The 27,384-nt window shown below is 38.0% G+C and overlaps 1 protein-coding gene across 1 annotated transcript in view; it reads left to right on the plus strand.

The window, feature by feature from the left end:
- ARHGAP10 (Rho GTPase activating protein 10) overlaps positions 1 to 27,384 on the plus strand; it is a 284,652-nt gene that overhangs the window by 115,844 nt on the left and 141,424 nt on the right. Inside the window, exons 8-11 of the mRNA XM_069493709.1 lie at positions 703 to 832; positions 3,959 to 4,065; positions 5,719 to 5,813; positions 26,808 to 26,889. Of these exons, the coding sequence (XP_069349810.1) occupies positions 703 to 832; positions 3,959 to 4,065; positions 5,719 to 5,813; positions 26,808 to 26,889 (414 nt within the window). The remainder of the gene's footprint in view (positions 1 to 702; positions 833 to 3,958; positions 4,066 to 5,718; positions 5,814 to 26,807; positions 26,890 to 27,384) is intronic.

The following is a 27,384-nucleotide window of genomic DNA, read 5'->3' on the forward strand; positions in this document are numbered from 1 at the left end:
CACGGTCGCCTTAGTAATTTTGTCACTTCACCTTGCACGTGCGTTTACAGCGTGGCCGTTTGACAGATATTGGCAAACCAAGTCCCCTGGGCTTCGGAAATGTGATTTGTCTCTTCAGATACCAAAGACATTATTTGTAGCTGAGTTTTCCCCTGCTCTTTCTTCAGGGAAGAAATGTCATTTTAAAGCACAATTACCATGACCTGTGAACACTGATGCTCATATTTATTATTAATAGTTTGCAAAGAATAATTAAGTTTTTTGAGATTCTGAATACCTAGATTGCTGGTGTAACAACTTGAGTCAGATTGGTCTTTGCAAAGGAAATACTTCCCAGGTACATATTTTATGACTTTTTTTTTTTTTTTTTAATCCTAAGACGTAGTAATACTGTAAGATCTGAAGGCAGGAATTTTTATGGTAAATAATAGAATTTTTCATGGTGTTAGAAAGCTTCAAAAGTAAATGACCTCTAGTTTCTTTGGCTTTTACTCCTTTCTTAGCTATTTTACCACTACTTTTTTTTCCTTTGAACATGAATCTCCATAACGAGACACACTGGAAAGAATGGGGATATTTTGAGAAATTTATAAAATAATTTATAGTTAAAATTAAATTACAGTTATCCAGAAACTGTAAAATGTACATGAGAGAACTCACATGAGAACTTAAAATTTATGTGCGTGTTTTAATCCATTTTAGACACGGAATCGATTTGAAGGAACGAGGTCAGAAGTGGAAGAGCTTATGAACAAAATCAGACAGCATCCGAAGGACCACAAACGAGCAAGTCAGTTTACAGCGGAAGGCTACCTGTATGTGCAGGAAAAAAGTAAGAGGCCCTCAAGCAGTGGCTGAATGGCTGGTTAAAAATCCAAACTATTGAAAACTCTGCTCTTCTTCATGTCATTGCTGTGACATTTTGGGAAATTCTACCATTTTCTTTGCCTTCTCTGTCCTAGAAGGTGTATTTTGCATGTTTGGAGAAAACACATTTGTGCTCTGGAGAGGGTCCAGAGAGGTTGGGACAGGCTGTGAGCACCCTGCTCTCCAGGCATACCTCGACACTCTGCTCCACACTGTGCCCCCAGGAACTTGCTCGTAAGGGAGCCAGAGTCCTGTGTAAGGCTACATTAAAAGAGAGCCAAAGCTATGTGGGTATTAACCTTTTCCTCCTTTCCCCCACCCCTGTTCTTCTCACCAACACACACAGACACATATTCGTAAACATATACACACCCTCTCCCCTCCCACAAACTTGTCTCTCCTTTAAGATCAAGAGAGACATACCTCTCTTCTTCCTTCACACCATTTCTGTCCACAACAATCTGAGATATTTGGTTCTTATTAAAACTATCAAGAAAATTACAGATGGCTATAAAAAATATTCCTACACGGTATCCTAGCTTATTTCATGGGGATTTTAGTATCATGGCTGCCTTAGCAATTATCTAGTGCATTGGGAGCCCTTACTTTGAAAAGTTAAGGACCCATATCTCTTTCAAGCTTTGAATAATTTGGTTTTATTTTTAACAGCTAAGCTCTTAAAATTTACTCCTTCAACTATAGAGCCCAATTGCTAGTTAGCAGAGAGGATGAGAATGTGAAATGTGGCTGTGTTTATACTATTTTCCTCCCTTCTCACCTCAACTATAATTAGGGTGCTTTACAATTTTCATTGTATTTGGTAATTGTGGCTGATTTACAGGTTTTTCAGACTTAGCGATTTAGTAGTAGGGAGTACTCAGGGGACAGTTACGGGGTACCTGTGCTTTGAATTGAATGTTATGTGCAGTCAGCAGGATGGTTGTACTTCTTTCATTTGCCATTATGTAATCTGGAATCTCATAGTCTTGACTTCTCACGAACATTTATATGACATGGCAGAGCTCTGAATTTTTCTCATACTTTATCTTCTTAGTCTCAGTTTTTTAAATTGAATTTGAAAGAACTAAATTAAAGTCTTGGATGGAGTCATGAGAATGTTAGAACTCTCGGTATTATATGTCCAAGTGAAAATCACAGGAAAATTTAATTTTTAGGTTCATAACTCTTGTTTAACTATTGGCTTTTAGAGAAATGGGGCTGAAACCAGACTGGGAAAAAACAACATAAACAGTAGTGGCAAAAATCTTTTCTCGTTTACCGTGTGCCTGGTACTATGCTAAATTCTTCATGCGCATTGGAGGCTCTGAGAGTTCAACAACGTTCGCGAGATCATACACCTACTAAATGCTGGAATTGTCAGCCTGTGCTTGGAGTCTGTGTTGGCGCCCTCTCCTAGTGGCCGGAGCTGGGCAGGTGTGCAAAAGCATCGTTAGCCTCTGTGCTCGGAGCTGGTAGAGTAGGATCTGGTGGGCGTAAGGACGTGATGGTGGCTTAATTAGCAGAAAGACCTTGATATTTGGGGCCACACTCTAAGATTTGGCTTTGTCATTTCTCAGGCATTTGGTCTAAGCTTAAGTTTCTTTAGGTTAAAAGGATAATACACCATCCCGTCCTTGAAGTTTTTTTCTCAGTGTTAAATGAAATATCTTGGCAATATTTTTGTGAACCATAGACCACAGTACAAATGCTATTTACTTGTAACACACACCAGAGGTTCCCAAATTCAGGTTTTTGGACTAACGATGATCTGAGATAAAATTTACTGTGGTCTGGTAACCGTTTTCATCTCTTCCCACCTCCCAAGTAATGTAGTTGGCTTTTCCTAAAGCTAAATGCATTCCTTTTAAGTGAGTTCTCTTTTTCCCTCCTGAGTTTGTCCTTTGTTGATTTTTTTTTTTTTTTCTTTAGGTGTAGAAGGTTTATTTGTGTATGAAATTATGGTGATAATAGGCCAGGCATGGTAGCTCATGCCTGTAATCCTAGCACTCTGGCTGGCCGAGGCAAGAGGATCACTTGAGGTCAGCAGTTCCAGACCAGCCTGAGCAAGAGTGAAACTCCCATCTCTACAAAAAAAATAGAAAAAAAGTAGCCGGGAATCATGGCACATGCCTGTGGTCCCAGCTATTTGGGAGGCTGAGGCAGGAGGATTGTTTGAGGTTGCTGTGAACTACAATGGTGGATGATGCCACTGCACTCGACCTGGGGTGACAGAGTGAGACTCTCAAAAAAAAAAAAAAAAAATTATGGTGATAATAGATACTAATTGCTTTTTTAAAAAATGTCTTTACTTGGTAAATGGAAAAAAATTGTCAGCCTCTGCTAGCCCTAAACTTTGATTTGTTATGATTGGATTTTTACTGGCGTGTGAAATTCCAGATGTTAGGGTACCCCTGACATAGATCACTGTCCGTAAGAGCTCTGGTGGTGGTACTATTGACTTAGCAAGAATTGAAAAGGGATTCTGAGAATGTTATGGTGCATATAGAGACAGTTTACTCCTGTTGAGTCTTATGTTTTTTATTCTTCATACTTCATTTCTAAAGCTTAACTTTACCTTAGTCAGGAAGAGCAGCTGCCTACCAGGGCACTGTTGGTGGGCTTAAAGTGCTAGTTGGATTTTTAGAGTAGATGCTGCTTCTCAGCACTGTGATTCTTTAATTCTGTCATTTTGAGGGGCTGGAATTGAATCCAAAACCATCACATATATTGGATACAACTTTTGAGACCCTCGTGAGCTCTTAATACCTAGAAACAAACCAAAAATAGAGCTTACAAGTAAGAGATTTTCAGGTTTAACTGGTGGTTTTTCTAGCAAACTATTTAAAAAGTATGTCTTTAAATCACTTCTCCATTGCTGCAAATGTCTTAGAATTTTCTCTCCAAGTATCTCCACGGGCCGCCTTACTCTCCCTAGCGTTTCCTTTTTATTAGAAACAGCCGTGTTGCTGGGTTGTTTCACTGAGCCGTATTCGTTGCTGCTTATTGGGTTTTTCCTCCTTAGTAATTGCTTTGGAGCTCTGCATATCTGCTTATTTATGAGGGAAATATGAAGTTCTGTTTTTTGTTGAAGGGCCTGCTCCATTCGGTTCCAGTTGGGTCAAACACTACTGCATGTATCGGAAAGCAGCCAAGAAGTTCAACATGATCCCGTTTGAGCACAGATCTGGGGGGAAACTTGTAAGTATTCAGTTCTGCATAGCATAAGAGAGGGTGTCACTTTAATGGTTTATATTTAGTAAGGATAAATAAATTTTGTTTTTAGGATGAAAATCTTTTCTTTTGTTTCTAAATGAAATCGGCCAGAAACCAGATGAATTTTCTGTGTTTTCTGAGTTGCATGCATGGGTTTTTAGAGTCGGAGTTTTTGGTAAGAGAACAGTAGAATCGTTTGATGTCACTCGCACACATGTATTCGCAGCCGGAAACCATTATAAAGTAGAGTGATCTGTGATGAATTTCACTGTTGTTCAGTTAGACTTACAAAGTTCTCATTAGGTATTCCCCATTTAGTTGACTACCCATCAAAGAAATAAATAGCAAAGCAAAAGCATAATAGTAACGAAAGAGCACGAAGACCTCAGGGAGTTGGCTGTGTGGGAAAAGTAATCTTTATGTGTGTCTTAAATAGAAGCTGCATCTCATAACAGTAATCAATGGTCTGGAGACAAAGCTCTTCCCACCGATATTGAACATAATTGGTAACACATTTTAGGAAAGCAGGTCAATTCATTGCTTGCTGGGTAGATGGGTATAGTTTTGCTGCGGTGAATACAGAATTAGCCCACGTTCACGCCTGTTTACATATACTTTGCTTGTTCCCGAAAAATATTTAAAGCAGTTTGCAGTAAAAACATTTATGTGATAATGACATAGGCATGGAAAGTCAGGGTCATGGGGAAGAGAACGACATAAGGATGTCACTCTTAAAGGCTGATGGGGTTAAGATTGAGCATCAGTCTTGAGTCAACTTCCTATCAGAACTAATTCAAGTCCTAAGACGTTTCTGCTTAGTGATGTCTTTCTGTTTTAGCCTCCAAATAATGGAAAAATACATTTTGCAATCTAATTGATATTTTGAATAGTTATATACTTGAATGCTTATTTGATATTAGACATTCTCATATTCTGGAAAATATTAACATGTTTTAGAGGTGTGTACTCAGACAACTTATAGTTGGTCTTTACTGAGTACCTGCATTCTTGCATTGCTTCTGTCTTTAGTCTCCTACCTCTTTTTAATGCTCTTAGCGAGGATGGTTTAAGTGACATAAAATGGGGCCATATTAAAAAAAAAATTACGTAAAGATAAATCCAGGGTGATTCACGTAGGAAAGAGGAAAACTGCATAGACTGAGTGGTTTTAGCTTTCGGTTACCACAGTACCTGATGTAGGGCCCTTAGTGTACTTTTGGGATGATCCATATGGAATTGCAGTTTTTATAGGTCAGAAAAGGTCACATATTGACTATGACATAGGGTATAACATAATGTGAAATAAAAACAAATTTTCACTGTTTAAACAGTATAAGAGTAACAAATATTTTTGCATCTGGAAACTACTGTTAATCTACCTTTTAAAATTAGCATTGGTGAGGTTTTGTTTAATGTCATTATAATCAGTGTATCACCTAGAAAACCTAAAGAACGTGAGAATAACAAGAAAAGATTAAGAGTTTAGATTCTAAATAGTGTTTAAATTAGTTTGAAACAGAATAAAGAGAGGGGACTTAAAATCTTGGGCCTTGGCTTCCCACCCTTCAATGTAGTGAGGCTCAGTGTGTTTATGCTTATACTATAGTTTTTGAGAATGTCTAAAATGATTATTTGCAGGGGGATGGAGAGGTGTTCTTTTTGAAAGAATGTACCAAAAGGCACACAGACTCCATTGACAGAAGGTTTTGTTTTGACATAGAAGCTGCTGACCGGTAAGTTACTACAATTATTGGACATAATGAAAGAGTCGTGTTTAAAAATGATTTAAAAAAAACAGAGATTAGTTGCAACTGGGAGATCTCCGTGGCCTGAAAGAATGTTAACTAATTCCATTTCCAGGCTGTGTATTCATTATAAGCTGTTTAGTCTTGGTCACTGTGTTTAGCTATGGAGTGATAGTTTCATCTTGGCTGAAGCTGAAAGTCATTCTAACCAGTGTTGTCATGTAAAAAATAACCCTGGAGCATTCCACTGTTGATCCCAGCCTAATTTGTGGCACAAGGATAACAGCGAGTGAGAGTGAGGAAGTGGGTTGCAAAGCTAAAAAGGAGTGGTGGGTAGCTGTTAATGCAGAACGTTATTTTCATGTGTGGGAATTTTTAGTCTAGATCCTTCATATGTGATAGAGGAGGTTAGGCAAATTTTCTGTTTATTCAAAGACTATTTTTTTCTTATTGTATGACTTTCATTTAATAAAGAATCTTTGCCAGAGAGGAGGAAGGAAAAGAAGAAAAAAGTTTGTGTCAGTGTTACCACTTGTCTGGGATTAATTTCTATTTCTTTTCTTTAATTTTTTCTTCTTCTTCTTCTTTTTTTTTTTTTTTACCGCATTAACATTTCCGTAAAAGTTTATCGTTTGCAAGGCATTTCTGATGTAGACAACTTGTACAGTGAGTTGGTGGGAGTGGGACGGAGGGAAAAGGAAGCAGGATGCCCCAGGAGCACTGTTTCCACCATGACAACCTGCCTTAAGGCCACAGTTGATGATGAGGCCAGGAATTTATTCTCGACGTCAGTGTATCAGACTCTCCCTCCCAGGAGACTCATAGGCCAGGCAGAGTGAGAGTCACATGTGGAGGCCTGGAGACAGGAGAGGCCGTGATCCATTTGGGGTCCCCAGAGGCAGCCAGCATCGCTGGAGCAAAGGGCCAGGGAGAGGAGGTTTGAGATGGGGTAAGGGCCTGAACTTGAAGTTTTTGAGCTTTAATCCATCAGATGGTTTTAAGCAGGGCAGCACGTTACATATTTATTTTTGCATTTCTCAAAGCTCACTCTGGCAGGATAGATGAAAGATTTGGAGGAGGCAAGAGTGGAAAGGAGCGAGTAGTTTAAGGAGAGGGTGAGAGGGCAGTGGAGGCTAGCGGATCCATCGGAGGGAGACTTTCAGGGATAAACTGGGTGTTGGAGTATAGGGTCAAGGAGGTCAAGATTCTGGCTTGACTAACTAAATGGTGCCATTTACTAAGATGGGAAACAAAGGAGGAATAAGAATGGGGGAGGGTGGTAAATTCAGGTCATGTTGAGTTACATTGCTGTGGATCATTGAAAAGAGAAACCCAATAGGAAATTGGGGACAGTGCTTGTCAGCTACAACAGCATTTGACTTGGTGTTGACCTTTGACCTCCTGAAACTCTCCATCCTTTGACTTCCATGACAGTGAACTGTTCTGGTTCTCCTCAAATCTCTCGGTCCTCCCCAGTTGAGCCATTGCTCCATAAATGTTGTCATTTCCTTTGGTTGTCTTTGCTCTCTTTCTGTATCTGTCCATTTTCATGCTTTCGCCCTCAAAGTGTATCTCTCTACTACATGTATTTTTCTTACCTTTTTCTGTGTTTTGAACTGCTTTTAGAATCTTCAGCTTCTTACATGGTTCAGGTTAAGCATCCCTAATCTGAACATCTGAATTCTCAATGCTCCAAAATCCAAAACTTCTTGAGCACCAGCATGAATGCCACAAGTGGAAAATTCCACACTTGATCTCATGTGATGGGTTGTAGTCAAAACTTTATTTCATGCACAAAATTATCATTATTATTATTAATATTATTTTTAGAGATGAAGTCTCACTCTGTCACCCAGGCTGGAGTGCAGTGATGCCATGATAGCTCACTGCAGCCTCAAACTCCTGGGCTCACATGATCCTCCTGCCTCAGCCTCCTGCCTCAGCCTCCATGAGTAGCTGGGACTACAGGTGTGCACCATCATGCCTGGCTGATTTTCTTATTTTTCATTTTTTTGTAGAGACGGGGTTTTGCTGTGTTGCCTAGGCTGGCCTCGAACTTGTGGCCTCAAGTGATCCTCCCACCTCAGCCTCCCAAAGTGTTAGAATTACAGGCATCAGCCACTATGCCTGGCTCTTGTACAAAACTATTAAACATATTGTGTAAAATTACCTTCAGCCCATGCGTATAAGGTGTACATGAAACACAAATGAATTTCATATTTAGATTTGGGTCCCATCCCCAAGATATCTTACTATGTGTATGCAAATATTCCAAAATCTGAAGAATCCCAAAATCCAAAACAGTTCTGGTCCTATGCATTTCAGATGAGAGGGGTACTTAATCTACAGATCTCCAATTCTACTCTTTTTATAATTCTTGGTAATTTCAGTATCATTTCAGATGATCCATTCAGCACTCTGCTTGTTGCCTCCTTAAACTCCTCCCCTTCGATGATCTGGTTCTTTACCACACCATAGTCATTCCCTCCTGTGATCATTCTTAGACCTTGTCATTAGGAGCTGCAGTCCCTTGGGGATCTGGACTGCAAACCTTTCTCTTTCTGATACCACCTTCTGTCCTTCCCTGCTGACTCTTTCCTAGTAAGAACCTGCTAGATCTCCCAGTGAAGACCTGTAATCAGCTGATCCTACAGCGCCTCAGCTGCCTTGTGCTCTTCCCTCCTTAACTAGTTTAAATTTCATAGTCATTATAGTCCCTTTTTTTTTTTTTTTTCGAGACAGAGTCTCACTCTGTTGCCCGGGCTGGAGTGAGTGCCGTGGCGTCAGTCTAGCTCACAGCAACCTCAAACTCCTGGGCTTAAGCGATCCTACTGCCTCAGCCTCCCGAGTAGCTGGGACTACAGGCATGAGCCACCATGCCCGGCTAATTTTTTGTATATATATATTTTAGTTGTCCATATAATTTCTTTCTATTTTTAGTAGAGACGGGGTCTCGCTCTTGCTCAGGCTGGTCTCGAACTCCTGACCTCGAGCGATCCACCCGCCTCGGCCTCCCAGAGTGCTAGGATTACAGGCGTGAGCCACCGCGCCCGGCCTATAGTCCCTTTTTGATACTCCCAACTCCATTGCCCTTTTTCTTCTTTGTTATACCTGTTAGCACAACCCTAATTTAGGTAAGATTCAGTTCTGCCTTCTCTCTTTCTGGAGAGAGACATTCTACCACATTCATTGGGATCCCGTCAAATACATGACCACTAGCCTCAAACAGGCCATTAATGCTAACCACTAATCATGCCATGTTTTCTTAGTTCCTTCATTCTTTCAGTTGATGAATGTTTCATATTTTCCTCTTTTTTTAGCCTCTGACACTGCCTCCCTTTCCTGATGAATTTGTATCCTATTTTGTTGAGAAGTAGAAGCAATAACAAGAGCTCTTTCCCTGCTGTATACATCCGCCCCCCCAGCCCCCATCAGTGCCCAGATACCCTGTCTTTCCTCCATTACTGTGAGAGCTGTGTTCCCTATCTTTCTGTTCCATTGCTTCCATTCACTTTTCCCATCCTCTCTCCTCTTCTCCAGACTGCAGTCCCCCGTCCCTGGCCCATGGACTGATACTGGTCCACGGCCTGTTAGGAATCAGGCTGCACAGCAGGAGGTGAGCAGTGGGCAAGAAAATGAAGCTTCACCTGTATTTACAGCTGCTCCCCATTGTTTGCATCACCGCATAAGCTCTGCCTCCTGTCAGATCAGCGGATACATTAAATTCTCATAGGAGCTTGAACCCTACTGCAAACTGAGCATGTGAGGGATCTAGGTTGGGTGCTCCTTATGGGAATCTAACGCCTGATGGTCTGAGGTGGAGCTGAGGCGGTGATGCTAGCACTGGGGAGTGGCTGCAAATACAGATTATCATTAGCAGGTTTGACTGCACAATAAATGTAATGCACGTGAATCATCCTGAAACCATCCTCCCCGCCACCCCTGTTGTTGGAAAAATTGTCTTCCATGAAACTGGTGCTTGGTGCCAAAAAGGTTGGGGACCACTGCTCTCAGGATATTGCTCAAGCAACTCTTCTTTTTCTTTCTTGATGACATTAGTTTGCCTCTCATCTGCGTGCGAAGTGCTCTTATTTCATTCATCTTAAACCAAAAAACCCAAATCTACCACAACCATTATCAACAATGAAACAAACCTTCCCTTTCATCTACATGAACAGCAAAAATTCTTCAAAAAGCTATTATGTTTATGGTCTCAAATTTCTTTCCTGCTCTGCTCTGTTGTGCTCTCTCCACTCCAGCCGTTGCCCCACAATTGCATTTGCTGAGGTCATCGGTGGTCTCGGTGTGGCCGGGCCCAGTGGTCAATCTTCAGCGCTCAGTCTTTCCTGGCAGCCTCACTGACACGGCTCGTCACTCTCTCCTCCAAGTTACACTCGCATCACTTGGATCAAGGACGTCACACCTCCCTGTTTTTCTCCCACCTCAATGGCTTTTCCATTTTTTTTTTTTTTTTTTTTTAACTCCTTTGCCAGTTCTGTGTTTCCCAGCCCTCTTGATGTTGGAGTTCTCTGGGCCTCAGTCCTAAGATCTTGTCTCTTTCCACTCATGTTCCCTTGTGATGCTGTCCAGCCTTCAGTCCCATCCATGTGTTGGTAACTCTCAAATTTATTATCTCTATCTAGATCTCTTGCCTGAATTCTAGGTTCTTAAATTTAGGTGCCTACTCAGTATTGCTTCTGGGATGTCTCATAGGCATTTCAAACACTGGGGGATAGTGATTGGTTTTTGTAAATTTCCCAAGAATTCTTGGGATAGGAAGGGATGCTCTTTTTGTGGGATCCAGCATTTTATATAGGTATAGGGATTCAGTCATACCATAGAAATACTAAGGTACAAATCTTTACTTCTTTCCAAGGTAATATATGCTTATTATAAGTCCATTTTTTTCTGAAGGTTTGGGTTACTTGGAAAATAATTTTCTTCATGTATACGTCTCCTTGAGTCTTCAGGATTAGTTCCCCTTCACCCTTTCTTTCCTAATTACACACTCCTGGTGTTTTTGTTTGGTTTTTTTAGTTTATTTCCTCATTTCTATTCGGGTTTGGTGTTATCAGTGGATAGTGTTTGCTGGGGGGGCTTAGTTTCCTGCCATCCCCTACCGTACATGTCTTGCTGTTCGTCTCCCAGTTGTGGAGCAAAATCTGCTGGCAGGGGGTGCTTGTACTTTGAGGTCTCTGATTCTGGGGCTTTGAAGGCATTATTTAGTGAAAAGCGTGAATGAGATGGGTTCTTCTCTTGTCTGTTTCCCTGATTCCTGACCAAGCAGACTACTGGGAATGATAAGTAATTTGTTCCTTGTCTACTAGATTATAAATTCCATGAGGGTGGGAACATTGTCTTACTTAGTATTACTTGGTACTACAATTGTAATGCCTCATATATGGTGGCCATTTACCAAATTTGTACTGGATTAAATGAAATTGAATTGTTGCTCAGCAGTGACAGAACTGGGATTAGATTCAATCAAGCAACTGTCAGTCAGCCATCCTTTTCTTCTGTACCACGCTGCTACACAGTGAACTGCAGTGTTTTCCTTCTGCTTAAAGAAAAATAAACTTAACCCATTTTGGAGTGTGTGGGTAGTGTAAATGGATCTTTGATGGAGTTTGTACAGAAGTCCTATTGGGTACCTTCATATAGCAATGATTGCATATGTATAACATAAATATATTTTATCTTCTTTCCAAGTATTCATTTTTGCTGTTTTTAATATCTTGTGTTGGAAGAGCAGTCAGGTCGCATTGTGACAGTGGATGATATTTATAAACTGCAGAATGGAGCCTGGGTGTGCATTTGATCTGTGTAAATATAAATCAAGAGTTTGCAGTTCATTGTGGCATCTGTTCTGACCAGATTTGGTTGCATGTAATATAAGTCAAAATAAGATGTGTTAAACAGTGTCAAAGTTTACTTTGTCTCTTGTTTGGGAAGCCTAGAGATGGCCAGATCAGGGTTGATATAATCCCGCTCTCTCTTGGGCATGGTTTACCTTCCCAGTCACCTCAGGTCCAAGAGACCATGTAGCACTGCCCGTGTATCATGTAGCATGCCTCTTGCTGTAGGAACGCTTTCCAGTGGTTGCACACACTCTTGCTCGCATACCGTTGGCCTGAATGGAGTTAAGTGATTACTCCTAGTTGCAAGGGAGGCTTTTAAATCCATGGGAAATTGCTGTCTTCTGTTTTCAGACGTCCATGTGCTGTTCTAATACTTAGGAAATCTATTACAACAAAGAGAAGAATGGCTAATTGGGGTATGGTGGTGGGGGGCCCAACTAGCCATTACTGCCTTGATTATCAATGGCTAGATGGATGTGTACTTCATTTCTTTCTCCCTCAAGTCACTAAAAGGTTGCTTTGAATATTTTCTTAGCTGAGAAGCAGCATTTAAGAACACATGGTCTATGAACATCAAAAAAGCAAAAAGACAACCTTACAGGATGGGAGAAAATACTTGAAAATTGTATGTCTGATAAGGGACTTGTTTCCAGAATATAAAAAGAACTCTTATAACTCTGTAATAAAAAGACAAATAAAATTTAAAAACGGTCAAAAGATTTGAATTAGACATTTCTCCAAAGAAAGTATACAGTTGGCTAATAAGCACATGAAAGGATGCTTAGCATTGTTTAGCTATTAGGGGAATGCAAACCAAAACCATAATTAGATACGAGTTTGTACCCACTAGGATGGCTATAAAGAGTCAGATAACAAGTGCTGGCGAGGAAGTGGAAAAATTGGAACCCTCATATGCTGAGGGTGGGAATTTGAAATGGTATAGCTGCTTTGGAAAAAACAGTTTGGCAGTTCTTCAAAAAGTTAAACAACATTGCCATCTGACCCAGAAATTCTGCTTCTAGGTATATATTCAAGAGAAATGAAAACTTATGTCTATCTGGTCAACCTAAAAGGAAGAAGCTGAAGCAAAATTAATACAAGTAGAGAGTTTATTTGGGCCATGCTTGAGGATTGCAACCTGGGAGCATAGATTCAAGTTGCCCAGAAAATACATTCTGATTAGCAGCAGTTACAAGTGGATTTTTAAAGGAAAAGAAGAGGCAGTTCCTGAGTTGTTTACCAAGAATTTACATCAAAATAACATAAAATATTGGTCCTTGTATCACAGATTCTAGGAACTTGGACATAATGGGTGAGACACCTAGTCAGGAACAAAATGGACAGTTGCCCCCAGCTGGGGGTTGGGGAAGGATGACTGAAGTCCCAAACTCGTGTCTCTCTGGGCCTGCGTACCTCACACAGCTCAGATTGCTCTGAGCTGTTTTTCTTTTCTCAACACAAAAACGTATACATGAATTTCATAGAAGAATTATTCATAATAGCCAAAAAGTAGAGACCATCTAAATGTCTACTAACTGATGAATGGATAAATAAAATGTGGTACATCCATACGATGAAAAATGATTTAGCAATAAAAGAGAACTAGTACATGCTACAGTGTTATTGAACCTTGAAAACACTATTCTAAGTGAAAGAAGCCAGTCATAAAAGACCACGAATTATGTAACTACATTTATACAAAGTGTCCAGAAGAGGCCAGTCTATGTAGATGGTAAATTCATGGTTGCCTAGGTCTGGGGGTTTGGAGGGAAATGGGCGAGTGATGGCTAACGGGAATGGGTCTTTTTTCTGGGGTGATAAAAATGTTCTAAAATTGATTTTGGTGATGGTTACACAAGTCTGTGAATATATCAAATTGTATACTTTGGGTAAATTTTAGGGTATGAATTATATCTCAGTAAAGCGTTTTTAAACAGAGCAACACAGCTGCAAATAAATACCTACCATAACTAAAATAGGGGTCTTAAATGACCATAAACATTCACTACTTGAGGCCAATCATGATCATGTCACTCATTTTAGGTTGAAGAAATAGTGTTTTGTATAGTTGTCTTCTCCATGGCAAGCTGTAGCCTGTCGGGAGGTGTAGCTTTCTTCCCCAAAGGGCGACATAGCACCCTTCCCCCGCCCCAACAATTCTGTTATGTAATGTGCTTTTAGCTTCTTGGGCATGCTTGCCACGTGCCACATTGTGCTATGACCCCCACACATTTGCTTGATAAATAATTACCATTCTGTGAAAGTTCTCCCACACATCGCATTCAGGCACTGCTTAAAGAAAGTGCTTCTCATTTTGCTCTCATTAATCTGACATTTCAAATATCATATTTGGTTTGATTTTTTGCCTAGTTCTCGTACATCACTCTTGAAACGATGGCAAGATGCTGCTTCCTTTTATGATTCACTCATATATTTTCATGACGATGAGAGGAGGAAATCACCTATGTATCTGACGCATTAGACATTTTAGAGTGCTTTTATAACAACGACTTTATTTAGCATCTGGGTGCAGTGCTGTGCTGTTTCTCACTGTAAAGGAGTTAAGAGCATGTTGCTTCCAGAAGCCCTTGCAATTGGACTGAATAAGAATATTTATGTAGCACATTAACTGTGCTAATATTTGTAAATGTTTTATAGTGCATCTCATCCAGGCACCTAGACAATTGTTGACTGTGTTTGGCACTGGGGGTACGAGAATAAACCAGCAACTTAAAAGGCCTGACCTTATGGAAACCCACAGACTACGAGGGTTTAGAAGCAAATGGCAGTTTGGAGGCCTAAGGTGCTGTGGGAGCTGAGAAGCGTTAGAGTCTGTGAGGCTGACTGGAAAAGCTTACTAGAGAAAAGGATTTTTAAATTGCCTTTTTTTTTTTTTTTTTTGAGACAGAGTCTCACTCTGTTGCCCGGACTAGAGTACCGTGATGTCAGCCTAGCTCACAGCAACCTAAAACTCTTGGGCTCAAGCAATCCTCCTGCCTCAGCCTCCCAAGTAGCTGGGACTACAGGCATGTGCCACCATGCCTGGCTAATTTTTTCTATCTATATTTTTAGCTGTCCAAATCATTTCTTTCTATATTTTTTTTAGTAGAGATGGGGTCTCGCTGTTGTTCAGGCTGGTCTCGAACTCCTGACCTCGAGCAATCCACCCGCCTCGGCCTCCTAGAGTGCTAGGATTACAGGTGTGAGCCACTGTGCCCAGTCTTAAATTGACTCTTGAAGATTGGGGAACAGTTTGGCACCTCAGAGGAAGGGAGGACCAGGGTAAAAGGAATCACAGGAAGTCCTGAGAAAACATGTTGATTCTTTAAATCAACATGAGGTTCTCAACTGTGGGAGATTCTGTTCCCAGGGGACATTTGGCAATATCTGGAGACATTTTGATTGTCGTGAGTGTGTGTGGGGGTGGCAGATTGGAGGAGGACGGGCAGTTGCTACACACATCTAGTGGGTAGAGGGCAGCCATGCTTCTAAACATGCTACGGCACACAGGACAGCCCTCGCAACAAGGCATCATCTGGTCTGAAATGTCAGTAGTGCCACTGTTGAGAAGTCCTCCTTTAAAGCATTTGATAAGGCAGAGACTCCAACAAATGTTTGTGAAATTGAACGAGAGCGTACTGTTGTCTTTTATGTGAATATATTTATAAGGTGTGCATTTCAGTTAAAAAAGCATGACAGTAGCTTAATTTGGCTGTAGCACAGGAGATGAAGGAAAGCCAAATGGAAAGGGCTCTGTGTGGCTTTATCGTTTCAGAGATGGTGAGTCATTCAAGAATTCTACTGAGATTGCAGCGTACAGAGAGACTAGGAGAGGAAGTTATCTTAAAAGAATTTAAGTGGCATTGGTGGGACATGGAGTAGGTAGAATTAGAAACAGCATTTCTTGTGTACAGGCTTTTGCGGTTTTCATAGAGTGTAAGATTTTGCCCTAAAGATGGTATGATTGATAGTAATGTATTGAAAGCCACATTTTATATTGGTTTTGATATTTAAGTGCAAATCTAGATTGACATTAATATGGATTTATTTTTGAAATGTGTGCCGAGGACACTGGAGTATGTGACACAGAAAATTTTTTTAGCTTTTGTGAATAACCTGGAATGCACAATTTTATACACGGGCTTTTGTGGACACAGGTTTTCATTTGTCTTGGATAAATACATTGGAGTGGGATTGCTGGGTTATGGTTATGCATTTTTGACTTTTTAGGAAATCGAGTTTTCCATAGTAGTTTTACCCTCCCAGCAGCAATGTGTGAGAATTCCAGTTGCTCCACTTCCTTACCAGCCTTTGATTATGTTGATCGTTTTCATTTTAGCCGATTTTGACTTAATGACGTTGAACACTTTTTTATGTGCTTATTGGCCATTTATATTTCTTTTGTGAGGTACTTATTCAAATTTTTGCCAATTTAAAAAATTATGTTGTTGGTCTTTTTGTTATTGAATTGTAGGAATTCTTTACATATTCTGAATATAAATCCTTCATCAGATACAATAATTATGAATGCTTTCTCGTATCTGTGGCTTGCGTCTTTATTATTTCTTAAGTGTCTTTTTTTTCATTTTTAGTCACATTTATTTTATCCATAAAAACCATGCATTATACAAATGATAAAATGTAGCGGAGATGAGCTAGTGGTAGTGGTAGTGTTGCTAAAACAAAAGAAAGCCTAAATAAAAGCTAGATATAATAATAGCAATAAGAATAATAAATTGGGTTTGTTTAGTGATGTATAGGTTATGTAAATGTGCTTTAACATACGGCTCTGAAAACAGTTTAATTGAAATATCACACAGAAAATAATTATTATTTAATGGAAGACTCTCTACTTTCTAATTTTTCCTCTTCTAAGATAATTGTTTTCATACGTAGTTGATGATAAAGATGCTTAACTATATATTGATCTTGTTCTACTAGAACAGATAGTATCTAATAACTGATTTATTAATTCTTTGTAATATTTGTTATGATTTTTCTCCATTATTTGCCTTTTAAATTTCTTTGTGTTTTGATTAATAAAAGTATCTTGTAGGTAGTTGAATTACATTTTCTTTGTATTTTTTGATGGCTTCCATAGCTTCTGTGCTTATAGAATTTGTCCATTTCTGTATTTATATAAATATTACAAATGTTAAACCAAATGATCCATGTTTTCATGATTTCATGTTTTACATTGAATTATGATCTATCCAAAGCTTATTTTAATATATGATGTAAAGAAGGCGATAGTATTTCTTTAGTCACTTCATTTAACTTCATTTATTGAGTAATGTATATCTTGCCTTGTTTCTTTTATTTTATATTATAATCCCATATAAAGAAGGCTCTGCTTCTGAGGAATCTTTAAGTCCATTTTCTTACCACTATCAAAATTTTATAATAGTTTTACAAGATATTTTTATATTTCACAGGGTTACCACTCATCTTTCTCCAAATGTTATGACTGTAATTGCGTTTCATCATTATTATTTTTAGTAGTATTTATTGTTTTAAGAAAAGAATCATCAACAGAATTACAAAAACAAACCTTTTCTTTTGCCTGCTTTTTGTGTCCCACGCTGCTTCTCTGCTGATTTACAATGCTGTTCTCACGGGGGAGCGATCCACTCATGTGTAGCAGACTGAGATCTACGCCTCCCTCTCTGGGAGCAGGAATCCAGGAGGTTACCTCCACTCCGCCATTTTTGTCTCCTCCTCTATTTCTAAACAGTGTCTTTTGATGAGAAGAACATTTTAATTTGAGGTTGAATTTATCAGTTTTAAAAAATTTTATTGGTACAGATTTTTGCTAAGAAATCTTTTTTTGCTCTGAGGTTTTGAGGACATTTTCCCATGTTTTCTTATAAAAGCTTTATAATTAGTCTGTGACATGTGAAGATTTTTTTGGGGGGGAGGGTGTGGTGTACGGTGTGAGGTATGGGGGTTGACGGTTGTTTATTTTTTTCCCAGCTAAATAACCAGTATTTCCAGCACCATTTGTCGATAAAGACTTTTCTCTTATTTAATTGTTCTGGCACCTTTTTCAAAAATCCTTCGACTGTATATGTGTAGGTCTATTTCTAGATACCCTATTCTCTTCCATCTCTTTGTCCTTTTGCCAATTCCATATTTACAGTGATTTGTTATAGCTTTAGTCAGGTGTTGTAAATCCTCTGTTCTTTTAAAAATTGTTTTGGCTATTGTAGATCCTTTGTATTTCCATATAAATTTTAGAATCAATTTATTTTTAACAAACAATGCCCCTCCTCCCCAACCCTCATAGGTCAACATTATCAATATAGACCCTTACATTTCATGAACATGATTTTCCATGTATTTAGATCTTTAATTTCTCCCAGTACTGTTTTGCAGTTTTCAGTATAGAGGTCAGGGGCAATTTTTGTTAAATTTTCCTAAGTATAATATTTTATTTCTGGATGGCAATTTTAAAAGATACTTGTTTTCCAAGTGGTCACTGTTAGTGTATAGAAATGTAGTTGGTTTTTGTATCCCACAATATTGTTAAGTTCACTTATTAATACTAGTAGTTATGGCATTTCCTTTAGGAATTTTTTTATGTGCACAATGATTTTGTGTGTGAATAAAGACAGCTTATTTCTTCCTTTTCAATCTGTATGTTTTTTTTTTTTTTTTTTTATTTACACTGCCTAAGACCACCCATAAATGTTCACTAGAAGTGATGATATTGGCCATCTTGCCTTGTTCCTGATCTTAGGGGGAAAGCATTCATTATTTTACTTTAAAGCATGACATTCACTGAAAATTCTTTGTAAATGCCCTTTACATTTTTAGGAAGTTTTTGTTTATTCTCAGTTTTAATCATGAATAGGTTTGAATTTTGACAAAATGTTTTTCAGTGTCTGTTGAAGCGAACAAAAAATATTTGCCTTGAGTCTGTTAATGCAGTAAATGGCATTGAATTTTCTGAGTTAAGTTACCTTTACATTCCTGAGATAGATTCTATTTGGCCGTGATGTACTAACTTTTTATATATTGTTTCATTCATTTTGCTAGTATTTGGTTAAGGATTTTTATATTTATGCTCATAAGAGATACGTGTATTATCTTTGGCTTTTATGTCCTTGTATGATTTTGGTACGAAGGTTATGATAGCTTCAGAAAAGAGTTGGGAAGTTTTCCCTTCTATTTTGTTTTTTTTTTGGAAGTGTTTATGTAACATTGGTATTATTTTTTCCTTAAACGTTTGAGGTAATTCATCTGTAAAGCCATCTTGGCCTGGAGTTTTCTTTGTGGGAAGTTTAAAAATTAGAGATTCAGGCCGGGTGTGGTAGTGTTAACACCTATAATTCTAGCACTGTGGGAGGCCAAGGCAGGAGGATTGCTTGAGGTCAGGAGTTCGAGACCACAAGAAAGAAAAAAAATGGAGAAATTAGCCAGGTGTGGTGGTGTGCGCCAGTAGTCCCAGCTACTCAGGAGGCTGAGGCAGGAGGATAACTTGAGCCTGGGAGTTTGAAGTTGCAGTGAGCTATGATAATGCTACTACTCTCTAGCTCAGGTGACAGAGTGAGACTCTGTCTCCCCAAAAAAAAGAAAAAAGAAAAAAAAATTATAAATTCAATTTATTTAGTGGTTGTAAAGATATTCAGATTTCTTGTTTTTCTTGTGTTAGTTTTGATAAATTGTGGTTTTCAAGGAATTTATTTCCTCTAAATTGTTGACTTTATTGGCATAAATTTCTTCATATTATCCACCTGTTCTTTTCATATTTGTAGCTTTTATAAATGATACCTCTTTAAGTTTGATATTAGAGATTTTTGTTTCATTTTTCTTGATAACTCTTGCACAGAGGCTTATAAATTTTTAAAATATTTCCAGAGAACTCATCCATTTTACATTTTATTGGTTTGTGCTTTTTTTAATTTACATTTTAAATTTGTATTTAATTTGTTTTTCTTCTCATTGCTTCTTCAGTTGGAAGCATAGATCATTGATTTTTATACCTTATTTTTGAATGTGGGCATTTAATGTATAAATTGTCTTCTAAGGATTCCTTTAGCTTACATCCCACAGATTTTGATGTGCTTTCATTATAATTCCGTTTCAAATAATTTTTTATTTCCTATGTGATTTAGTATATAGATGTTGAATCTCTGTGATACTTAGGAGTGTCTTTTTAAAATTGCAAATGGTTGGGGATAGTATACATGTAATATTATTATTTTCTACTTTAGTGCTCTTTTGGTTGGATAACATAGTCTGTATTTTATCAATAAATATTGAATACTGAAAAGATCTTTTTTGGGGTGTGTACATTGTTATATCTTCTTAATGAAATGACCCTTGTATCATTATGAAATGTCTCTCCATTTCTGCTAATAATTATCTTGAAATTTACTTTCTTTGGATATTCATATAGCCACACTAGCTGACTGTTTGCAAAGTGTATCTTTTTTCATCCTTTTTGTTTTACCACTCTATGCCTTTATGTTTAAACTTTGTTTTTTATAAACAGCATATAATTGAGTCCTGCTTTGTTAGCCTTAGCTTTTTAATCAGGATTTTAGTTAATTTATATGTACTACAATTTTTGGTATGTATAGGTTTAAGGCTACCATCTTAATTTTGATTTCTATTTGCCATATTTACTCCTCTCTTCCTTCTTTACTGCATTCTTTTTAGTGAGTTGAGTATTTAATATTCCATTTTATTTCCTCTATTGACTTTTAATTTTAAATTATGCCTTTTTGCATACTTTTTAGATGTTTTCTCAGAGCATAACATGCATTTTTAAATGACCATCGTATTTACCTTTTCATAAACAATATGGGAACCTTAGAATAGCAAGCTTCTAATGACCAACCCTCTGTCCTCTTTGCCATTGTTATATATTCTAATTTTACATCCGTTGTGAATCTATGAAATACATAGCATCAATAATTGGTGGATTTTTAAAAGAAATTTAATGTTTATTTACATATATGTATATACATACAAATGTGTGTAATTTTTTTATACTAACGTATTTATCTTTTCTAGTTTTCTTTATTTTCTGCAGAACTGGGCTTTTATCTTGTACTATTTCTTTCAAGTTTCTTAAGCTAACTTAATTTGAGCACTTCTTGTAATGCAGGTCTGCTGGAGAATTATTCTTTTACATTTTGTCTATCTGAAAATGTCTTATGTTTCATTTTTGATGGATATAGAATTATAGATTCATAGGATTCCCCGCCCCCCACTTGAAAATGTCATTCCATTGTCTTCGGGCTTCTATTTATTTTCTGATGACAAGTCATCCATTTTTCTTGTGTGTCCTCTTTCTCTTACTGCTTTCAAGATTTTTTTTTTTAGTGGTTTTTATGGTTTTCTTTGTTTTGCCCTGCTTTTAGGGTTCACTGAGGTTCTTGGATATGTGGCTTGATATTTCTTACCAGTTTTAGAAAATCTTAGCCATTATCTCTTGAAATATTTCCTCTGCCCTATTTTCTCTATATTTTTTGTATTCCAATTATGTTAGACCACTTTATATTGCCCAGAGAGATTTCAGATTCTCTGTTCTACTTTTCTCACTTGATTTCCATTTGTGTTTCAGTTTGGATTATTTCTGTTGACCCATTTTCAAATTCACTTATTCTTTTGAGTGCTGTATTAAACCTTTTCACAGAATTTTTTTATCACTGTTATTTTACTTTTCATATTTTTGCATACTAATTTGCCTCTTTTTAATTGTTTCATCTCTATGCTGAAAATCTCCATCAGTTCTGCATGTTGACCACCTTTTGCACTAGACCCTTACTGTACTTGTGGTTGTTTCTGTCTGATTTTTTTCTAATGTCTTGGCTATGTTTTTGGTTTTCTTGACTATCTCCTCTCGTGATCTGGGGTTCTCATTTTCTTGCTTCTTTGTGTGTCTCATGATTTTTTGATCGAATGCCAAATACTGTGTGTATGCAAACAACAGAGAAAGTAAATAATATTTGTGCCTGGTAGAGGGCATGCTCATTCTTTCATCAGGCCACTAATGTGTTAGAGCCGAGTTTGTAGCTGAGCTGAGATTTGGCATTGTCGCGACTTTAATTAAATTCAGTTTATTGCAGACTTTCAGGTGATTTGAGGACGCCAGCAGAGCCTTCTCTGGAAGGCTTGTCTTGGTTCTCCTATCCTCAGCCTTCAGCATGCCCTACATGTCTGTGCCTCAGGGGCCAGCTGTCTCAGGTTTCCCACCCCTGCCCCAGCCGCAAGAGTCCTTTGTGTCATACTCAGAGATAGCATTGGGTGCCTGGAGGTTTGCTCTCTTCTCCTGCCTTGCTCCTCATATACCTTTAGGGTTGGTCTCTCAGTCCTGTTCTCAGACTTCCTCATGAGCACTTGGTGAAATCCCATGGCTAAGACTTGGAGAGTGCGTTCAGACTCTTTAAGTCTGCTGGGAATTCTAAACCATCACACTAGCCTATACTCTACCTTCAAAATTGTGTTATATGACACTATTTTTTTCATGTCTGTTGGCTTCTCTTTGTCCTGCTGGTCTGCCAATGATGAAAGCAGCGAGTGTGTGCGTGTTTGTGTGTGTGTGTGTGTGTGCGCGCGCGCACGCGCATGCACCCGCATTCGTTCATTCTCTCCAGGGAGGGCCTTGTCACTTTCTAGGTTCATTAAGTTTTCTTTGTATTGTTGTTCTTAGATGGGGTAAAAAAACCAAAACAACTGTGGTTCTCTATCTTGGTCTGACTGGTAGGGTGGGACTCATATTCTCTCATAATTTCCTACATTCTAAGCAGAGCAGCAGTTCTCTAATGATTAATTATTTGAATTCACTTTAATTGGAACATACTCTATTTCTGACTGTATCATTGTTTGCTCTATTTGAAACATCTTTTTGGTAGAAGAAAGAAGTTACAAAGACTTCACCCTGAGTAAAATTAGGCAACATACTTCTATCATCTCTGGAAAAATGTCTGAATCATAAATGTTCTTTATATTTTTTTCCCAGAAACCCTTATGAAAAATGATTACAACTGCTACATTTCTCTAACCTTAAAAGTCCTTTGTTACGGTGTTGACACTTTCCGCTTCTCATAATAAAAGTTAGTGCAGAACTTGTGCTGATCGTTTTTTTTTTTTTTCCTGGTTCCTTTTCAAAATTCCGCTTAGAAAAGCATTATAATATTCTTGATTGTTACTATCATAAGTTTTGGTAGCTTCTAAGTTTTTTCACTTAACAACTCCATTTACAATAATGTCTCTCCAGACTTGTCTCGCAATTGTTTCTCTCTACTTCTTTTGTATATTTTCTGAATTTAAGAGCTCAGTGATCTATCAGGTAAAATACCAGGAAAACACGTATTTTCCACATGCTTTGATAGAACTTAGATTAAAAATGGAATTGAAAGAGAATCATAGATATGGAATAAAATGTAAAGTACAGATAGTAGCTCCATAGACAGTTTCTCATGCTATGGCCTAAGGTAGTGACTGATGCATAATAATACATATTTATTTTGAATGAGTGAATGAAAAGAGATTAAGATGCTGATTTAAGAACAATAACTTGTTTATTCACATTAAATGTTTCTTTCTTCAAATTTGAATTCCCAACTTCATGCTTTACAGATAATAATTATGGTTTTAAGGAAAGAAAGACTATCCTGGCAACTTGTTCTCTTTTACCTGATTAATTTTTCCTTCATGAAGTTTATACTGTTGCCTTTGTGGTTACTAAGAATCAGTTTTGACTCACTGCATGTGGTCAGTTGTTGAGAGCTTAGCACAGTACCTGGCACTTGGTAGGTACTCGGGTTGTAGTTTGGTTGAGATGAATGAGAGAATAGCAGTGTTCGTAGCTGAACCAGTGTGATGCATTGCAGCAATATTGGCTCAAGAACCCAGATCAGAACTTTCTCAGTTTTAATTCTAGCTCCATTGGAGACTTTAATGTTGTTACCTTAGCTTCTCCATGAAATGAAGATGGAATTACTATTTCTTTCTTTCTTTAAATGTGAATAATTCAACACACTGTTGTAAAGTTTTCTATTCTTTACTATTCTTATATTCACCATGTTGTCATTTATACCCATTAAAGTTTATTAATAAAACATGTACTACTTTGTTTCAAACACTATGGAATTTTTAGAGTTTAGCTTAACAGTGAGATGCTATTAATACTGTAGTTTGAAATGTGTCCAAAGTCTCGTTTTCTGTTTAATGGTGTCCTAGCAATTGATTATTAAAGAAAAAAAGAAACTCGAGAAATTTAAAATGGTTGAAACATATTTTAGTGCATGTTTTATTTTTTCCTATGCTAATGTTTTAGAGGTGTAGGGGTCAGAAAAGAGAATGAATATGAGCAGTCTTTGTGAAGGGATGGGAACCCAGTCTTACATAATGCTAGTGGTTGATCCCTTTAGTTTTAAAGTAATGTTTTCTAAGTGTGAAGTGTTATTAAGAGTGGGTAGTGTAATGAATTAATGCTCAATAGTGGAAATGTTTTGAGTTACTATTTGCCAAAATGTAAACAAATAGAATTCTTGGGGATGATCCAGTTTTCCTTAATCTCTCATCTTTCATCAAGTTGGCTGTTCTCTGCTGTGTTCCACAAAGGGCTAGGTGGCTCAAGTTTGAGTCATTGTGTTTGGAGGCAAGGCATATAATAATACGTTAGTTTTTATGCCACCTTGGATTTTTATCTAGATGTAAATGGCTGTTTGATCTGAAACCTGACAATTGCCTTTTCCCTCTCCTTGAGTGTTTATAATTCTAGTTAATAACTCTTTACACTCTTCACCATTCAACACTCATTTCTGTGTTCCAAGTTGCCAGAATTGGTCATTCTTTCTCCTCTTGCAACATCTCTATTTGCTGCTCTAGATGTGACTTGATTAAAAATATCCAACCATGTACCCCTAGTTAATATTTCCCCTCACATGTGAACATCAGTGGAAAACCTTAGGGGAAAACAAAAAGGAACTGGGGAGTACAAGGAATTTCCTTAGGCTCGTTGTGTGATTTTTGTGAGTGTAAGTATATTAAGTCCGTATTTGCTAATTGTTTTTGGCTCTCACTGAATCCTTTTAATAGTTATCAATGGTGTATTATAATTGATCTATCTTTTATTCTTCATTCTTAGACAGCTTTCTTACTCAATATTTTGTTGCCTGTAGCATGTAGGAACACTTGCAGAATATTCCTCAAGCTCATTCTTTTTTTTTTGTTTGTTTGGTACCATCCTTCCATCCTCCCAGTCTTTTATCATTTCTTCTCAGCCAACTCTTGCCTGTCTTCAGTCCATTCTCCACCGAGCAGCCAGAGTGTTCGTGTACAGTTTTAATCCCCTACTAATGAACCTTCACTGATGCGTAGGAGAAATCAGATCTTTCTGTGGGTCCAGGAGGCCCTGGGTCTGCCTCCCTCGCTTTCCATTGTGGCACCCTCCGACTGGCTCACAGGACCATCCAGGGGCCCATCCTAGCTCCTCGAGTGTGTATGCTTTCTCTCCTAGTGCCTTCTCAGCTTAGGGGACAGCTCTGAATTTAAAAAACTTTTTTTTTTTTTTTTTTTTTTTGAGACTACTTTTTAAAGAGCACTTTTAGGTCCACAGCAAAATTAAGAGGATGGTACAGAGATTTTCCCTATTCCCCTGCCCCTACATAGGCATAGTTTCCCCTGTTACCAACACCCTCTACCAGAGTGATCCCTTTGTTAAAATTGATGAACCTACATTGACACATCATTATCACCCGGAGTCTGTGGTTTATATTAGGGCTTCTTTGGGGTTGTACATTCTATAGGTTTGAACAAATGTGTAGCCATTATTATAGTATCAAACAGTATTTTCACTGCCCTAAAAATCCTCTGTGGTTCGCCTGTTTTTGCTTTCCCTCTAGTCCTTGGCAACTTCTGATCTTTTTACCGTCTCTATAGTTTTGCCTTTTCTAGAATGTTAAATATTTGGAACCTTACAGTATGTAGATTTTTCAGATGGGCTTCTTTCATTGAGTGATGTACATTTAAGTTTCCTCCATGGCTTTTCATGACTTGAAAGCTCATTCCTTTTAGCACTGAATGATGTTTCGTTGTCGGGATGTACCAGAGTTTGTTAATCCATTTGCCTACTGAACGACATCTTGGTTGCTTCTAAGTTTTGGCAGTTATGAATAAAACTGCTGTAAATATCCATATGCAGGTTTTTGTGTGGGTGTATGTTTTCAGCTCCTTGGGGTAAGCATAGGAATATGATTGCTGGGTCCTATAGTAAGAGTATTTTTACTTTTGTAAGAAATGACCAACTGTTTTCCAAAGCGTCTGTACCATTTTCATTCTCAGCAGCAATGAATAAGAGTTCCTGTTGCTCCATATCCTCATCAACACTTGTTGTTGCTGTCAGTATTTTGGGTTTTGGCTATTCTAATAGGTGCATTGTGGTATTTCATTTTAATTTGCATTTCCCTGATGATATAGGATGGGGAATATCTTTTCTTACACTTATTTGCTATTGTATGTCCATGTGTATGTACTCTGTGACCCAGCAATTCCATTTCTGGGTGCACACTCAATTGAAAGGAGGGACTTGAACAGATATTTGTGCATCTATGTTCATAGAAGCATTACTCATGATAGACAAAACATGGCAGCAACCCAAGTGTCCATGGGTGTATGAATGGATACACAAAATGTGTTATATACACACAATGAGATGTTAGCCTTCAAAAGGAAGAAAATTCTGACATATGCACCAACATGAATGAATCTTGAAATACATTATGCTAAGTGAAATAAGCTGGTCACAAAAAGATAAAGAGTGTACAATTCCAGTCATGTGTGGTACCTAGAGTAGTCAAATTCATAGAGACAGAAAATAGAATGGTGGTTGGCAGGGTCTAGGGAGAGGGGCAGTGGAGAGTTGTTATTTAATGGGCGAGAGTTTCAGTTTTGCAAGATGAAGAAAGTTCTGGAGGTGGATGGTTGTGATGATTGCACAACAGTGCGAATGTGTTTAGTGCCACTGAACTGTACATTTAAAAATGGTTAACATGGTAACTTCTATGTTGTAGGTATTTTACCACAGTTAAAAAAATCTTTGGAAATAGCAAGAAAGATTTTGTTACAGCAGCCGAGGGGTAACTGATCTGTTACTGGTGTCTTTCAGGCCTGGCATTTCCCTGACTCTGCAGGCATTTTCGGAAGAGGAAAGGAAGCAGTGGTTGGAAGCTCTGGGTGGAAAAGAATCTGTAAGAATAATCAATGGTTGAGCTTTATTTCAAATCCTTTAGAGTTGACTTGCATTCCTTTTATGTTATTTTTTGTTTTATAGCATTTAAGAAAAGTTCCCTGCTGAAACAGGTATTAGAATTCATCTTGGAAGCATTCAATATTCTAGTAATTTGTCTTGGGCTAGCAGCACCACACATAAGACTGACTGGTGTATCATTAGTTTTTATTTCTGATTTTTCTCGATTTTGCCACTCTGATTTGCTTCACTTGAGAAAGTCATCTAAATTCTCAGGTTTTTCTTTCCTACCTGATGGTGCCTTAGGTGGTGAACACAATAAATGCTTGGAATGCATTTAGATCTGTGAAGATGGAGCAGTAAATATGAAGCATTGCAGCCACTATTATTAAATATAAGTGACTGCTATAATTATTTTGCTTGATTTAACAATTTATGGTTTAGTCCAATGGTTTACAGTATGCAGTATTATGTAGGCTTAGGGAATGGGCCTCTG

This window comes from Eulemur rufifrons, chromosome 18 (genome assembly GCF_041146395.1).
Source record: "Eulemur rufifrons isolate Redbay chromosome 18, OSU_ERuf_1, whole genome shotgun sequence".
Lineage (NCBI taxonomy): Eukaryota > Metazoa > Chordata > Mammalia > Primates > Lemuridae > Eulemur > Eulemur rufifrons.